Source organism: Squalius cephalus (assembly GCF_949319135.1).
Source record: "Squalius cephalus genome assembly, chromosome: 11".
Lineage (NCBI taxonomy): Eukaryota > Metazoa > Chordata > Actinopteri > Cypriniformes > Leuciscidae > Squalius > Squalius cephalus.
Window position 1 is genome coordinate 7,285,243 of NC_137132.1, and position 17,715 is coordinate 7,302,957.

The window sequence follows — 17,715 nt, forward strand, 5'->3', positions numbered from 1 at the left end:
TGGTTGTGGTGCTGCTGGTGGTGGTGCTGGTGCTGGTGCTGCTGCTCCTGCTGGTGCTGCTGCTAGTGTGGTTGCTGGTGCTGGTGCTGGTGCTGGTGCTGCTGCTCCTTCTGGTGGTGCTGGTGCTGGTGCTCCTGCTGGTTGTGGTGCTGCTGCTGGTGGTGGTGCTGGTGCTGCTGCTCCTGCTGGTGCTGCTGCTAGTGTGGTTGCTGGTGCTGGTGCTGGTGCTGGTGCTGCTGCTCCTTCTGGTGGTGCTGGTGCTGGTGGTGCTGCTGCTAGTGTGGGTGCTGGTGCTGCTGCTCCTGCTGGTGGTGCTGCTGCTGGTGCTTTTGCTGCTGCTCCTGCTGGTGGTGCTGCTGCTGTTGCTGGTGCTGCTGCTGCTCTTGCTGCTGCTGCTGGTGGTGGTGCTGGTGCTGGTGCTGCTGCTCCTGCTGGTGGTGCTGCTGCTGTTGCTGGTGCTGCTGCTGCTCTTGCTGCTGCTGCTGGTGGTGGTGCTGGTGCTGGTGGTGCTGCTGCTAGTGTGGGTGCTGGTGCTGCTGCTCCTGCTGGTGGTGCTGCTGCTGGTGCTTTTGCTGCTGCTCCTGCTGGTGGTGCTGCTGCTGTTGCTGGTGCTGCTGCTGCTCTTGCTGCTGGTGGTGGTGCTGCTGGTGGTGCTGGTGCTGCTGCTGGTGCTTTTGCTGCTGCTCCTGCTGGTGGTGCTGCTGCTGGTGCTGCTGCTGCTGCTGCTGCTGCTGGTGCTTTTGCTGCTGCTGTTGCTGGTGGTGCTGCTGCTCTTGCTGCTGTTGCTGGTGCTGCTGCTGCTGCTGCTCTTGCTGCTGCTGCTGGTGCTGCTGGTGGTGCTGCTGCTGCTCCTGCTGCTGCTGGTGGTGCTACTGCTGCTGGTGGTGCTGGTGGTGCTGCTGGTGCTGCTGCTGCTGCTGCTGGTGCTTTTGCTGCTGCTGGTGCTGGTTCTGCTGCTGGTGCTGCTGGTGCTGGTGCTGGTTCTGCTGCTGGTGCTGCTGGTGCTGCTGGTGCTGCTGCTGCTGGTGCAGCTGCTGGTGCTGGTGCTGCTGCTGGTGCAGCTGCTGGTGCAGCTGCTGGTGCTGGTGCAGCTGCTGGTGCTGGTGCTGCTGCTGCTGCTGCTGCTGGTGCTGCTGCTGCTGCTGGTGCTGCTGCTGCTGCTGCTGGTGCTGCTGGTGCTGCTGCTGCTGCTGCTGCTGCTGGTGCTGGTGCTGCTGCTGCTGCTGCTGCTGCTGGTGCTGGTGCAGCTGCTGGTGCTGGTGCTAGTTCTGGTGCTGCTGCTCCTGCTGGTGGTGCTGCTGGTGGTGGTGGTGCTGCTGCTGCTGCCCCTGGCTCCTCCTCACCGTGGGCACCCACTGCTGAACTCAGCCCTGGTGTGTCCTCAGGGATTGAGGCACTCAAATTTGGTTAAAACCTTTGTAGACATAGCTTGCATGACAGCACTACAAAAACACATAAAAGTGAAACCCCATTGCCTTATCGACTGCTTTTCTTATTGTTGTGGACTTTATAGGGTGAGTGATATTTCTTATAATACACAAGTGAGACAGACGAGTGCAAATATTACAAATAGGTCGTTAAACTAATATTAAACTAAAGTTTTGCCTCAAACCACCTGACAAATGAAGCCACGCAATGCTGACAAAGGAGATAAGATGAAGTTTATAAGCAACTTTAACTCTGGTTTCGCTAGCTATTTGAGTAAATGAAAACATAATACTTACATTTAAATGTGAATTTGCTGTCCACCACCGAACTCTAGTCTCGGCCACCTTTAAAAAAAAAAAAAAATGCTGTCGTCACCGGCGCGCAATGACTTATGGGGTAGGATAGGCTGCAAAGGATCCATTTATGTATCCTTCCTTTCCAAGGGGGTAATGTTTCAGAAAAAACTGAAGCTTCCCTTGGCGACGCCATTGATTAGCAGACCCTCACCTGCTGTTAGCATTCCACTAACTCCCATTCATTTTGGCGTCACTTTGACAGCAAATAACTTTACATCTGAGGTGTTTAAAGACTCCATTTGTCCATTATTTATTTCTAAAGAAACACGAAAATGTACAAAAGGCTCCATTACCTTGTATCTTGCGTTATGGACCCGTAGAAGCAGTTTTAGTAAAAATAGGCTAACGATTGTGTCATAACCACGCGACTCTCTGTCGCACAGTAGAGAGATTACCGTATGGACAGGAGGAGAAGCTCGCGGGCAATCGGGGGGACGTGGAGGCAAAATGACAAAATAATTAATCAGAATACTTAGCAAAAGTTGCTCCTGCTAAGTTAAGGCCTTCGAAGGATGCAGAATTGAATTGGGACAGCCTTCATCGAGCCGCAGTGACGCAATCGGCCTTCAAATGCGACCTTCCAAGGGTGTAGTCTTTGAATTGGGACATCCTTTGTCGCACCGCTGTGACGCAATCGGCCTTCAAATACGGGCAATCGGCCTTCAAATACGGGCAATCGGCCTTCAAATACGGCCTTCGGAGGATGCAGCCTTTGCATTGGGCACAGCTATGTATTTATGATACTAAACGGAGCAAAGCCCTCCTCAGCTCTACAGCGCCCCCACACATTTCCAATGTAAATCTGTGCTGAATAATGGAACTGCAGCGCGCTCTCATTTTCACGTGACCTTGTAAACCTCGCTACAGAACAAGACACTATCAGTCCGCTTCAGGCTGTGCTTTAAAAAAATGTGTTATTTGTTTTTTTTCTCTTATGACAAATCTTATCATGAGGAATATTAGTTAGTTAATCTGTTACTTCTTTTAGCTAAATTTAGTATTCACAAATGTAAATTTGGAGGAAATAAGCCAGTGTTTTTAATTTTAAGATGAGAAATTCAACAATACCTAAACACAATATTGTGTTTAAAAAACAAGAAAGCTGCAAAGTGTTTTTCAATTTGTAAACATTTTGACATTTTTTTTAACTTTTAAGTTTGTCACTGTTTCTTTAAATAGGCTATTTGTGTTTTTTTTTTTTTTTTTTTTTTTTTTTTAAACAAAAAACAATTGAATGGAATGGAATAAATATCTGTTCTTCCTATGTGGAGTAGCGTATCAGATTAATAAAAGTATAAACCCTTTAGTTTAAACATGCTCATGTGAATAGCTTTTATATACCTAGTAGTTCTGTTGTGTTTGTTTTATGTTTGTTCTGGGAATAGACATGACTTTGTTTTCCTCACTGCAATATTCTAAAACAACATTCGGACGCAATCAATTCTATGATGGAATTCAATGCGTTTGTCGTGTGTACTAAAGTCTGTCAATCATCACTAGAGCGCCACCTTCAGGCTGAATAACGCAAGGACATTAGAATTCTGCCAAAAGTGTGTCTGATGTGTTCAGCGATTAGAATATAGCTATCATAAATTGTAAACTAGCGCTAAGACCCAGAATCAGCCCTATCCAAATTTATGGCAGGAGCCACTACTGATATGAAGCCAGATTGATGGTTAGCGCACCACTTTTGGCTGATTAGCTTGTTGTTTTAAGTAGGGACTATTTTTCATTCTTAATTCGATTCAGTTATATTGGTTCTTTCAGATGGTACACATCTGTATTATTCTAACACACAAGCTACCTTTACTCTCAAAATTTGTTTAGGTTCAGTCGAATCATCAAAATGAATCGATTCTGAAGAACGATTCTTTTGCATGAGTCGGACATCGATCGGTTCAGTGTTCAGTAGTTCACAAACATGCGCACAAATGGGGTTCGGGCACGTAGTGATCCTTAAATAAATCAAAGTTTCTAATAATTTTAGTAAAGTAAGGTGTAAGTTTGCGTAAACTGAATTCATTTTTAGCCGTTAAGAGTAAAGACTGCTGCGGTATGTTAACCGCCGCGCCCCCGCGGACGGCTCTGCGTGAACGCGCTCGGAGAGGCGAGGAATAGCGTGCCGCACGAGTGCTATTTTTAGACCGCAAGGCCGCGTGACGTCAGCAACGTAAACCGGAAGGGGGTCAACATAGAAGCGCGCTCGCTTATGATTCATGCTAGTACTGCTTGTTTTCTGCCGGTTAACCCTCAAATAAGAACATGCCGAGTAAACACTGTTGCTATGGAACTTGCAGAAACGACTCCAGACACTATGACCGTCCACATATGAAGGATGTATTCTTTATTCGTTTCCCGAAGCCAAAAACCCAGAGGGATAAATGTGAACGATGGGTCTACGCCCTAGACATTATTTTGAATGAATGAATGAATGAATGACACTCTCTCACTCACACTCACTCTCTCTCTCTCTTATATATATATATATATATATATATACACACACACACACACACACACACACATACATACATATATATATATATATATATATATATATATATATATATATATATATATATATATATATACATATATATACATATATACACATATATACACACATATATATATATATATATATATATATATATATATATATATACATATATACATATATATACATATATATATATATATATACATATACATATATATATATATATATATATATATATATATATATATATATATACATATATATATATATATATATACATACATATATATATATATATACATATATAGTTACTTGTAGGTGCTATTACTGCCTTGAATGACATGTATTTATCATAAAAGTCATATGTAGGCCTACTTTCTTAAAATACTCTTATTTAAATATGTAAGACATGTTCAGCCTCTGCCTTTTTCTAGCAAGCCTGGTCATGCTACAGGTAGGCCCTAGATCTGACAGATTTACTTTTTCTGTAGTAAGGAAACAGCCTTAGGGGGGAGGGTAAAATAATTCCAGTAAGGGCTAGCGCAAAATGCGGCATCGGCATCTCGAAGCGGCACTTCCGGCGGCATCTCCAGCTGCCATCAGTGAGCGGCATCTCCAGCGGCCAAACGCGGGAGCGGCATCTCCAGCGGCCACCAGTGAGCGGCACTTCCGGCGGCATCTCCAGCGGCCATCAGTCAATTATGATTTTAACATGATAAAAAAAAATCAGAGATTGCAAGTATTCTGATTATTTATAATAGGCCAACATAACATGTATGTGGCAGATTTAATGCACCAAGGAAAATTATTAGCATATTCCTTATTAATTATAATATAAAAGACACATTTATTAAAAACATACGTTGTTCAGTTGTAGGCTAGTAGGCCTACAACAGATATGTTTTTAATAAATGTGTACTAGTAGGCTACTAGGCTACTAATATTGTTAATATTTATAATATTATTATTATTATTATTAATAGTACCTACGTTTGTAAAGACGATTTAATTTGAAGAATAACAAATGTTAAATAAAATTACAATTAGGATATATTTTGGTGTGTTTCTAATTAATTAGCTACAGTTCTCTATGTAAAAACCTTTAAAATTAGTAATTAGGCCTATAATTTTTCACATGAATAGCCTATGATGTTCAGTTAGCCTACTTTTTTATGAAAAAAATGGATTTAATAATTTCCTCTGCGCAGAAACATAACTAATTAATCAGAAAGTGGTATCATCACACTTAGGCCTACTTTGGCAGCAGCCACAGCTGGACAATAAAATAATTAATAAAGTTAATAAAATAAAAAATATTGATTGCTGCACCGGAAAGTCCTGCCCACTGGAGATGCCGCTGGAGATGCCGCTCACTGATGCCGCTGGAGATGCCGCTGGAGATGCCGCTCACTGATGCCGCTGGAGATGCCGCTCACTGATGCCGCTGGAGATGCCGCTCACTGATGCCGCTGGAGATGCCGCTGGAGATGCCGCTCACTGGTGGCCGCTGGAGATGCCGCTCACTGATGCCGCTGGAGATGCCGCTCACTGATGCCGCTGGAGATGCCGCTCACTGATGCCGCTGGAGATGCCGCTGGAGATGCCGCTCACTGGTGGCCGCTGGAGATGCCGCTCACTGATGCCGCTGGAGATGCCGCTCACTGATGACCGCTGGAGATGCCGCTCCCGCATTTGGCCGCTGGAGATGCCGCTCACTGATGGCAGCTGGAGATGCCGCCGGAAGTGCCGCTTCGAGATGCCGATGCCGCATTTTGCGCTTGCTCTCTCTCAATAATTGAGAGAATTTAGATTTGATATTAATTAAAAATTAAGTGTTGTTGGTTGTGACCAAGTAGCATTAGCGATCGCTAAACAAAAAATAAATACATTAATAATAATAATATAAATGACCCCCAACAACTGTCAGACGTAAGACAACCAGAGGACATAGTATATATGACAGACAGGACATAGGGTGGTAAAAGATAGCTTGTTGAAACTGCAAAATGTCACTGTCAGTGGCGTAAGGCGATGTTTTTTGGGGGAGAAATTCTGTCGATAACAATCTACCTCTGGATCAGGTCGGCTCTTTTCCCCGTCTTTTTCAGCCCTCTACACTCAAGCCATCTCTTCAATTGAATATTTGTATGTTCTTCTACTTCTATACCAGTGAATTTGGCACCGGGGACATCATTCTCGGACAGAGTTAGCAGGTTTAGCTCAGTAGACATCTCGTCCGTAAACTGTTTACATGCGTCTAGCATGAGTGACACGCGCGAGTTTGACCCCCCTAGCAACCGTCGCTAGCTTAATGAATATTAATGAGAAAAGGTGACGTATATCGTGCGGTACGCTATTCAGAAGCACAATCCAGAAGCACCTCACTGCAGTACACGACATCCAGGGAGCGGAGTTGGATCCAGATCTAAGGGGTGGAGATTGGTAGGTTTAGGGGTGGGTTTAGGGATCAGGGGATGGAGATGGGTAAGTTTAGGTATATGTAAAGTGGGAGGAGTTGGATCTGGATCCAACTCCTCCCCCTGGATTTCGTGTTCTGCAGTGAGGACCATCTCCAGGAATGCGAAGGGAGAGAAGCAGGTCATTGTGTGTGTGTTCGTGCGTGCGTGTGTGTATTCTTATAACTGGCTGTGTAAAAATGAAAATAGCTCTCGTTCAGCAATAGATGTCGCTGTTGACCCATGTTTGATATAGCCAGGATGTTAATAAACCCCTCCAAGAAAAAAAGTTTGGACCAAGTTTTAGGCCTATTTTGTATATGTTATTTTGTTTCCCTCTCTCTCAATTCAATCCTATTCAGAAAGCTTTATTGGCATGACTATATATATATATATTGTATTGCCAAAGCATTAAAATAACAGAAAATGGTTTAGAACATCTGAACATTTAGTAAGCCTATTGTAGCAAGCAAATAGCAAAATAAATAAATAATAGAAACAAACATATAATAATAATAAGCATAAATAAAAAAGATTAAATACAAGTATGGCTAATTGGGGTTTGGCTTTGGGCTGTGGCTGTGACTATCACTATTTTATTCGTAATTCTGTAGGCTATTATAATTTTATCGTCTTAGTTTATCAATGACGATTTGTTTTATTACTATAATTTTCTTACATTGTTTCATTAAGGGTAGGCTATTTCCATGAAATGTAGTGTTAAATATTATCTTTTATTAGTAGTAGTAGTAGAAAATCCTCTTAATTTATTACCCAGGATTCACCCGGGCCCGGCACAGGATGTTTGTAGTGAACCGGCCGGCGTTTGGTGGAGGCGCGTGCGTGAGAACATGAACGGCACGCGGAGTCACGAAGAAGCCTACAGACAGACAGACAGACAGACAGACAGACATCATCATCATGAGAGCGAACGGACAGCATCTGCACCGGTGATGTGCGGTTAGAAGACTTGCGTTGCGGTGCGTAAAGAGCGCGCGCGCACGAGAGAGAGAGAGAGAGAGAGAGAGAGAGAGAGAATCATGAGCGTCGCGCTGAAGAGCTGGAGGGTCAATGAAGGACCGAAACACTTGATCATGGTGAGAATATGAGAGATTTATACACTCTGCTGTCACAGGATCCATACAGGCGCGTGCACTGAGGTGTGTGTGTGATTGCTGAACAGCTGAGAAGTTGTCAGTCGGATTGTTGTACTTTATCTGTGTGTTTGTGTGTGTTTTGCGCAGATGGTTTGGGTTGCAGTGAATGTGTTTCTGTTCTGGAGATCATTCATGCTGTACTTCAGCGGATCGCAGTATTATTATCTACACCAGATGCTGGGGGTAAGAGCTATGATGTTTTCAAGTGTGGGATGTGTGAGTTTTACAGTTGTGTGTGTTGCTTGTAATGCATGAGACAGTTTGTATGTAGAGATTGAGCATTTGAGAGGAGTTTATTGGGTTTGAAAGGTTTATTTTGTTTAGCCATTAAGTTTGACAGGTGTGTAGTTTGTGTGTACTGTGGAGTTTTGTGTTTTTTTCTTAGACTTTGAAAACACAACTTTCTGAACTCAGACGGAGAGACCCTTTTGGCCAGAATTGGACAATTCCAGCAGTTTTACACTGTGTGTGTGTGTGTGTGTGTGTGTGTGTGTGTGTGTGTGTGTGTGTGATCCCTCATATGCAGGGCTGTTGTGTTTCTGTATAGAGCTGAACAGGCGTGTAACGGCATGCTCACTTCTGTACAGGAAACAATGATCAAACACACACACACACACACACACTCACACTCACACACACACTCTCTCTCTCTCTCTCTCTCTTGCATATATAGCCTATATATATATATATATATACACACACACACACACACACACTCTCGCATATATATATATATATATATGCGAGTGTGTGTGTGTGTGTATATATATTTTTTTTTTGGTGAACATTATTATTTTGAATTAATATTTTTAAAGATAATAATATAAACATTTATAACCATAATATGATTAACATAATATTATTTAAAAAAAATCTTAATATGTTTTGTGAAAAATTATTAATTATTATTTTGAATTAATAATATCTAAGATAATATTATAACCATTTCTTAAAATTCAAATATTATCTTGTTAATGTTTTTTGTGAAAATTATTAATAATTATTTTGGATTCATATTTAAGATAATATAACCATTTCTTACATAATATTTTAACCATGATATAATTACAATTTCTTAAAATTATAATATTATCTTATTAATATTTTTGTAAAGATTATTAATTTTTTTTTTTTTTTTTTTGTAATATTTTTTTTCAAAGTTTTTTGTACACTTACAACACGAATGCCAATTATTATTTTATTTTTTTTAAATCGTTATTTTTCTAAAACAGTAACACTATTTTTCTCCCACAGTATAAAGTTTTAAAGTATATGGCTGCCTGCATCATACTTGAGCTCTTTAAGAAGATTGTAATGTGTGTGTGTGTGTGTGTGTGTGTGTGTGTGTGTGTGTGTGTGTGTGTCTTCAGCTGGGTCTCTGCATCAGTCGAGCGTCGGCCTCTGTTCTGAACCTCAACTGTAGTCTGGTGCTACTGTAACCTGTGTGTGTGTGTGTGTGTGTGTGTGTCTTCAGCTGGGTCTCTGCATCAGTCGAGCGTCGGCCTCTGTTCTGAACCTCAGCTGTAGTCTGGTGCTACTGTAACCTGTGTGTGTGTGTGTGTGTGTGTGTGTGTCTTCAGCTGGGTCTCTGCATCAGTCGAGCGTCGGCCTCTGTTCTGAACCTCAACTGTAGTCTGGTGCTACTGTAACCTGTGTGTGTGTGTGTGTGTGTTTGTCTTCAGCTGGGTCTCTGCATCAGTCGAGCGTCGGCCTCTGTTCTGAACCTCAACTGTAGTCTGGTGCTACTGTAACCTGTGTGTGTGTGTGTGTGTGTGTGTGTGTGTGTGTGTGTGTGTGTGTGTGTGTGTGTGTGTCTTCAGCTGGGTCTCTGCATCAGTCGAGCGTCGGCCTCTGTTCTGAACCTCAACTGTAGTCTGGTGCTACTGTAACCTGTGTGTGTGTGTGTGTGTGTGTGTGTGTGTGTGTGTGTGTGTGTGTGTCTTCAGCTGGGTCTCTGCATCAGTCGAGCGTCGGCCTCTGTTCTGAACCTCAACTGTAGTCTGGTGCTACTGTAACCTGTGTGTGTGTGTGTGTGTGTGTGTGTGTGTGTGTGTGTGTGTGTGTGTGTCTTCAGCTGGGTCTCTGCATCAGTCGAGCGTCGGCCTCTGTTCTGAACCTCAACTGTAGTCTGGTGCTGCTGCCGATGTGCAGATTACTGCTCTCCTTCCTGCGAGGGTCCCAGCGGGTGAGACACACAGCATGTTGCTATCAAAATTCAACTATCTACTTTGCAAATGCATGTTTGAGATCTTTGACGATCCATCCATGTGTTTCATTCATTTATAATTGGATCCTCTGGTAAAAACGACAGACTTGTTGACATATGTGACCCTGGATCACACACCAGTCTCAAGTCGCACGGGTATATTTGTGGCAATAGCCAACAATACATTGTATGGGTCAAAATTATACATTTTTCTTTTATGTCAAAAATCATTAGGATATTAAGTAAAGATCATGATAATTAAAGATAATTTCCTGCCGTAAATATATAAAACATTTATTTTTGTGAGTGAATGCAGCACAATCGAGAACATAAATGGACTTTAAAGGAGATTTTCTCAATGTTTAATTTTTTTTGCACCCTCAGATTCCAGATTTTCAAATAGTTGTATCTCGGCCAAATATTGTCCTATCATAACAAATCACACATCAATGGAAAGCGTATTTGTTCAGCTTTCAGATGATGTATAAATCTAAATTTAAAAAAATTGACCCATGTGACTTTATGTGGTCCAGGCTCACATTATGTCAATCATTTAGTGCACTTAAACTCCGCCCCTTTCTCATAATAGACTGCATGCTTGTATTCAGATCTGCCTCCATCCAATCAACAACAAATGTTCTAAAAAAATAAAAAAAAATTCTGATAATGTTTCACTTGGATCACTTCTTTCATCACATGGCCACTTTAAAAAGCATCTTTACGCAGTCGAGTTAAGGCTGCTCTGTGCTGGCTTTAAATCCTGAATAAAGATGCAATAAAATCATACAAAACCTGCACTAAAATAGCCACTCCGATGCGGCGTTGGTTCTGTGTGAATGATTACAGCATCTGAGCAGCTTTAAATCATTTTCTGTATTTATAATTTCATATTCAAAACATTCATTTCATAGCATTAATTCGGCAATTTAAATTCTTGTATAAAAGCATACATATATGGCGGTTAAAAATTATTTTTTGTTTTATATTTCAATTAAATGAAAGTACTATATTTTAGTTCGATAATGTTTATTATTTAATATTATATTTTAGTAGATTTTTATGATCCATTTATTACCTGTTAACCACTTTTTGAGCTGAGACCTGAAAATGACATTTCTAGCTTAATCTGTGGTAAATCTTGAATGCTTGAAAGTTAAATCTGGTCTCTTTTTAAAGGCTTAATGGGGTGGTTGATTATGATTTAACTTTTCTAACTTTAGTTAGTGTGTAATGTTGCTGTTTGAGCATAAACAACATCTGCAAAGTTACAACGCTCAAAGTTCAAAGCAAAGGGAGATAATTGCTTTTAAAGAAATCGCTTTTTAAGGACTACAACAAACGGCTGGTAGAGACTACACGACATTCCTCCCGGGTTAGTGACATCACCAACCCTAAAATTTACATAAACCCCGCCCCCGGAACACGATTTATAGATTATCAAGACAGAATATGCTAATCAATGACTAGAAGATAACTACACATAAGCTACATAAATTCATCAACTAACCATTCAGAAATGTCCTGTTGCTTCTACATGTTGTCACTTCTTGAGTCTCTCCATCATTGACTCCGTTGACATAATCCGGTTTGAATATAAAAGGCTAAAAGTTTTTGAAATTTTCAGTGCATGTCTGTGTAAAGGTTAAAGGACACAAGCTGTTTAAGCTCCGCCCCCTGTGCCGGGAGCAGCAGCTCATTTGCATTTAAAGGGACAGACACAAAACGTTGTGTTTTTGCTCACCCTCAAAAAGTGACAACTTTAACATGCTGTATAAAAATATCTGTGGGGTATTTTGAGCTGAAACTTCACATACACACTCTGGGGACATCAGAGACGTATTTTACATCTTGTGAAAAGGGCATTATACCACCCCTTTAAATTATTGCTGAAGTGAAAAAAAAAAAGTTAACTTAAAAAAAAATGTTTTGCTGCTATGCTAAATGCTAAATGAGGGTTGTGTTGACTCTTTCTCTTAGGTGACCAGTAGACGTGTTCGTCGGCTGCTAGATAAGAGTAAGACGTTTCACGTGGCATGTGGAGTCACTATATGCGTCTTCTCAGGTGAGATACATTTCGGAAGTATTGTTTTTATACATATACTCAACATTTGTAAATGTGTAGTTTTATATTTCTCTATCGTTCTTAACTCGATTATACTGCTCGCAATGCATCATGGGATTGTAGTTCTTTCCCTCACTAAAGCTAAGTTCACAGTCTGTAACTTTGTCCAATTTTCAAATACTTTTTTGCTTCAAATCAAAGTTTGTAGTGGATTTTTTTAAAGTCTTCATTAAAGCATTATAAGCTACGAGGTGAATCAAGAGAAATTAATGGAAAAAATACTTTTTCTTATCTTTTTAAATACTTCTTACTTTAAAAAAAGTAATTTTTTTGACAAAATACAGTGGACCTTTTTGTCTGTGAAATTTCACTAATTCTTTATGCTCCAAAATATGCTTTACTTGCTTTAATTGAGAACTGTGAAAGCCAAACAGAACAGTTATGCTGCAAAATATCTATTTTACTTGCTATAAAGTGTCTGAAGATTTGACACAATGACACTTCAAACTTTGTCAAATCCTGTGAAGACTTCCTCAGACGTGTCATTGCCTGGAAACTTTATCTTTTTTGTTCGTCAGGCCAAACAATCAGATGCAGCTTGTTAATTTGCTAAAGACTGTATCATTTTTAGTACATTATGAACCAGAGAGTCCATGAACAGACCAAAACTGACTCCAGAACAATGCAGACAGACAGCAGATTCATGGGGGAGGGAAAACACATTTTATAGGCTGAGTCACTAGTCTGTAAATGTCTTTTTGTGTGTGTGCGTGTGTGTGCGTGTGTGTGTGTGTGTGTGTGTGTGTGTGTTGCAGTCTGAGAGTTTGACTTGGTTAAATGACTGTCGTCTAATGTTACAGTGGCAGACTAGAAGGTTTTAGCGGCTGACAGGTGTGTGTGTGTGTGTGTGTGTGTGTGTGTGCATGGCGAGTTTATTTATATAGCACATTTCATACACTATGGCAATTCAAAGTGCTTTACACAGAAAGGAATTAAAATAATCACAAAATAAAAAGCAAGGAAAATTAAAACCGTTATAAAATGAATTAAAAGAGTAAAAAGATGATACATAGATACTAACTTAATAACTTCTCATCGGGCAAAACATATTTTATATCATATTTTACACAACTCCCAGTTTTCCTCTGAGATTTTCCCATGGTGATTATTACACTGTGTCTGTGCTGTTCTTTCGGCGCACCTAAGAAGTCTATTGGACGCCTCCGATGGACCTGATTTTTCCCTAAAATTGTGGGGGTGTGTGTGTGTGAGAGAGAGAGAGAACACAGGAATATCCTGAGGGATTCCCAGCTGGTTTTGTCTTGTGTCTGAAACCCCCCTCCCATTTCCTGTCTCATTGCATTGTGGTCTTGTTCTAATTACAGAGGCATTCAGTTAACATGACAACTACAACACACACACACACACACACACACACACACACACACACACAAAGAGAGCCGCTGAATAGACAAATTGTCTTCCACACTGTGACACACATGCTTGACGTATGCTGTCATTGCTAGTGTGTGTGTGTGAGTCTCTGATGTGGTGTGTGTGTGTGTGTTCATGTTTATGTCTGCAGTGGTCCATGTGTGCGCTCACCTCGTGAACATGGTCAGTTTCTCTGTGAGATATTCAGAGGATTTCCCCGCGCTCAATATGGTCAGTTTCTCTGTGAGATATTCAGAGGATTTCCCCGCGCTCAATGTCGCTCAGTATCGAGGACAGGTAACCATTACAGAATATAGCAAGATTCTTAAACGCATACGTAAAGTAATAATGCTTCAGAAAAATGTCCACTGATAAATAATGTTTTTGAGAGAAGTCTCTTCTGCTCACCAAGGCTGGTTTTATGTGATCCTACATTTCTCACATGGTTGATCCTACATTTCTACATGGTTGACTGAATAAAGCATTTTAAATGTTTTATTTTTGTGTGATCCTACATTTCTCAGTATAACTCCAAGACGAGTGGCACACGCAAAATAAATAAACTAAAAACACCTTTAAATCTGATGTTTATAGCTCATAGTTTGATGTAGTTTTGCTGTTTGATTTGCTGTTCTGTGTGTTTTTATCTCTTCAGGATCCCAGAGTTCTCATCATAAGCACAGGTGCCTCACATTTCTAAATCTCCCCGCTTTACTTCCACATTAATATAGTGAAACCGAAATGATGACGTTTAATGTAGGATGTGGACTCATTCTTTTAACTTTAACTTTGTCTCCTTTTATTTTTGGGTTAATGTAAGATTGCCAACTGAGGTGTTTAAATTTCTCTCTTACTGAATTAAATGAATATTTCAGGTTATTTCAGACAACTTAATGTCTAAACTTACTAATTACTTAATTAATTTCAGTTTCAGTTTTACTGTTTATTTAAAAGTTAAGCATTTTAGTGCTTCAACATACACATTTCAGTTAGTTGCCAAGGCAAGATTTCTAATTTTCTTTCTAAATGTTTTTTTTTTTTTTAGTTTTATTTAACATTTGATTTAGCTGAATCAAGATTTTTTTTGTTTAAAATATCACAATTCTCCCACAATTCTCAACCAACAAAATCACATGTAATTTACTAGAGGTTCTCACAAAATATTACTTGCTGCAGTCTATTTAAAAATGTTTATTTAATTTGATTGATTTTTTTTTTTTAAAGTGGCTTGAGTGAATGATTCAATGACTCACTTTTAAATACTTCTCTTGTTTTTTTACTGGATGAATCAGCATTTTTGAACGAATTTCTTGAGTGAATGATTCAATTACAAATACATTTTTAACAGTCACTTGTCGCCACCTACTGGTGTAACGATGTAAACAATATAATCTTTATTTGAAGCGTCAAGTTACTTTCAAAAGGTGATTAACTCTATTTTGATCGCTACCGTAGATATCAATGTTTGTGTACAAACTATGAACTTTTATCCCAGTACTTCTGTGATAATTAGAATTATTGTAAGACTGAAATAGGGATACAGTGTGGTTGAAAAGACTGTTTGTGACGCTGTTTCATATCTACACATGACAACTGCTCTCTCTGGGTCAGAACGCTGATCTGAATGTCTGCTGTGATTTTTGTCAAAGGTTTAATAGACACAGCCGAATCGTTGTCATTTAGGAATAAAATCACGTGGGTGTTTGAATCGAGATATTTTAATGATTAATCGTGCAGCTCTAGTTTGATTTAAGTTTTAGTTTGTTTTATGTTTTATTAATATAGTAACTCTCCTCTTAGTTCCTGGAGTTACTGGCGTCCTGTTGGTGCTGGTGTTGTTTCTGATGTTCACAGCGTCGTCTTACTCTATTAGGTGAGAACCTCTAAACCTTTAAGAGTTATTTGACCTAACTCTGACCCTAGTCTCCTCTCCCTAGACAGACATTACACACACACACACACACACACACACACACACACACACACACACACACACACACTCGACTATAATTACAGAGACCATTACCTGGAGGGGTCCATCCCCTCTGATTGATCTGGCTTATCCTCTCCATTGTCCTGCTATAATTGAGTTGCTTAAGTTCACTGTAGGACATGTCAGGAGCGTCTCGTTCAATCGGAGAGACCTGGACTCTGTACTAGATGTTCTTTTATCTCGCTCTCCTTTTTATGTGAGTGCAATTGTTTGTTTTTCTCAGAGTCTCAAGCTACGAGATATTCTGGTACACTCACAACCTCTACATCGTGTTTTACATCATTCTGATGGTCCACGTAGTGGGGTGAGTTCATAAATGCATTTTATTACACACATACACACACATACAAACAGGATAGAGAAAATATTTATGCAAGATCAACACAAACAAATTATTAAAGTGGACCTATTATGTCCTTTTTCAAAGTCTTGGTTTTGTTTTGGGCTCTAGTCTACAAGAATAAGTTTTCATGCTTTCATGCTCAAAAACACATTATTTCCCCATATTCTCCATTGTTGCAGCTCCTCTCTTCCCAGTCTGTCAGTAACGCTCTGTTTACTTCCTGTCTCTATGAAGCCCCTCCTTCTGAAAGCACACTGTGCTCTGATTGGTCGGCTTGATCAGTGTGTTGTGATTGGTCAAGCGCTTCGAGTGTGTTTGGGAAATGTACCGCCTCTTACCATAACCTTGAGTTTCAATACACTACTAACTAACTCAACCAGGCTCCGCCCCTTTATTCCCCTTAAATGAGGAATATTGTGACGTGTTCGTTCCCAGAAGAAACTCAAGACTACAATGGAGGCGTTTCAGGAAGTTCAGAAACACTGACACTGAAATAGAGAATAACTCCAGCTGGAGGGACTTTTTCATGCTCAAACAGCAACATTACACACTAAGACCCCTTTAAATATGCACTAAAAATATAATGCAAGAGCTGCATGGATGGTGTGCTATTTCTAGTTGTATACTTGATGCATACTTTTTGTGCTATTACAATCCCTTGCATTATAGAAGAAAAGTTTGAGAGAATTTTTTATTTATTTTTTACAAATTTGCAAATGTCAAATCTAAAATATTAAGCAAAAGTAAAATTTAAAGTAATGCATTTTTTAACTAACGTACTTTCAGTGAATGGAAGTATGCAAATTGGGATGTTTCTTCCTGTATGCTATGTGTGATATGATTGGAGCCTCTCTATCCAATAGGGGAGCTTTAAAGTATCAGTCAAACGTGGAGGCCCACCCTCCTGGCTGCATGCACAGCAATCTCAGCTCAGGCTCACGGACCAATCACAGAGCAGCAGGAGAGAAGGGGGAGGAGCTTTCGGGCGGCCCACAGATGGTTTGTCAAGAAGAGGCCCGTTTCCAACCACATTTCCCTCAGGTCCGTTTGTCTGATTAAGAGTAAATAATTGCATCTGGGCATGTTGTTTGTATTATATCTTTGTGTACATCAGTATGTGAATGATTATGAGTCGTTGAGTGTGTGTGTGTGTGTGTTTTAGACGTGGTTGTGGGTCTCGGCTCCTCTCTGCCTTTACTGTGCCGAGCGGTTGTATCGTTTCATAAGAAGCAGCGCTGCTCCTGTTACCATAGTTTCTGTCGTTAGCCATCCCTGTGATGTCATAGAGCTGCGCATGCTGAAGAGAGGCTTTAAGCCCCGCCCTGGACAGGTAAGCCCCGCCTCCACACGCTTACATTAGAATTTGAAAAAGAATTTAGAACTTTTAAAGAGGAAATTGCTCTTCTTTAAAAAAAAAAATACCGTTCAAAAGTTTGGGGTCAGTAATTTCTTTTTTTTTTAAAGAAATTAAATCATTTAATCCGCTAGGACACATTAAATTAATCAGAAGTGACAGTAAAGACCATTATAATGTTACAAATAAATGCTGTTCTTTTGAACATTCTATGCATCAAAGAATCCAGAAAAAATATATCACGGTTTACACAAAAATATGAATCAGCACAACTGTTTTCTATGGATTGTTTCCGCCACAGAATAAAACATTTATAAAGATAATTATTAATTATTAAATTAAAGTAATTCATAAAGTACTTTTAAAGTAAAGTAATTATTAAAGTAATTAATAAAATCTCACAATTCTGACTTTTTTGCTCACAAT

At 40.1% G+C, this 17,715-nt stretch overlaps 1 protein-coding gene across 4 annotated transcripts in view; it reads left to right on the forward strand.

The window, feature by feature from the left end:
* The first annotated feature begins 7,568 nt into the window (after positions 1-7,568).
* The window catches only part of nox4 (NADPH oxidase 4), a 20,478-nt gene continuing 10,331 nt past the window's right edge, over positions 7,569-17,715 (forward strand). Inside the window, exons 1-11 of one of the 4 annotated variants that reach the window (XM_079886772.1) lie at positions 7,578-7,837; positions 7,985-8,080; positions 9,972-10,082; positions 12,081-12,165; positions 13,751-13,779; positions 13,828-13,896; positions 14,255-14,282; positions 15,400-15,472; positions 15,816-15,896; positions 16,799-16,976; positions 17,098-17,265. In XM_079886772.1, coding sequence (XP_079742898.1) covers positions 7,781-7,837; positions 7,985-8,080; positions 9,972-10,082; positions 12,081-12,165; positions 13,751-13,779; positions 13,828-13,896; positions 14,255-14,282; positions 15,400-15,472; positions 15,816-15,896; positions 16,799-16,976; positions 17,098-17,265 — 975 coding nt within the window. In that variant the 5' untranslated portion in view covers positions 7,578-7,780. Of the gene's footprint in view, positions 7,901-7,984; positions 8,081-9,971; positions 10,083-12,080; positions 12,166-13,750; positions 13,897-14,254; positions 14,283-15,399; positions 15,473-15,815; positions 15,897-16,798; positions 16,977-17,097; positions 17,266-17,715 lie in introns of all 4 variants that reach the window. The other 3 variants (XM_079886774.1, XM_079886773.1, XM_079886775.1) reach the window with 3 other exon arrangements.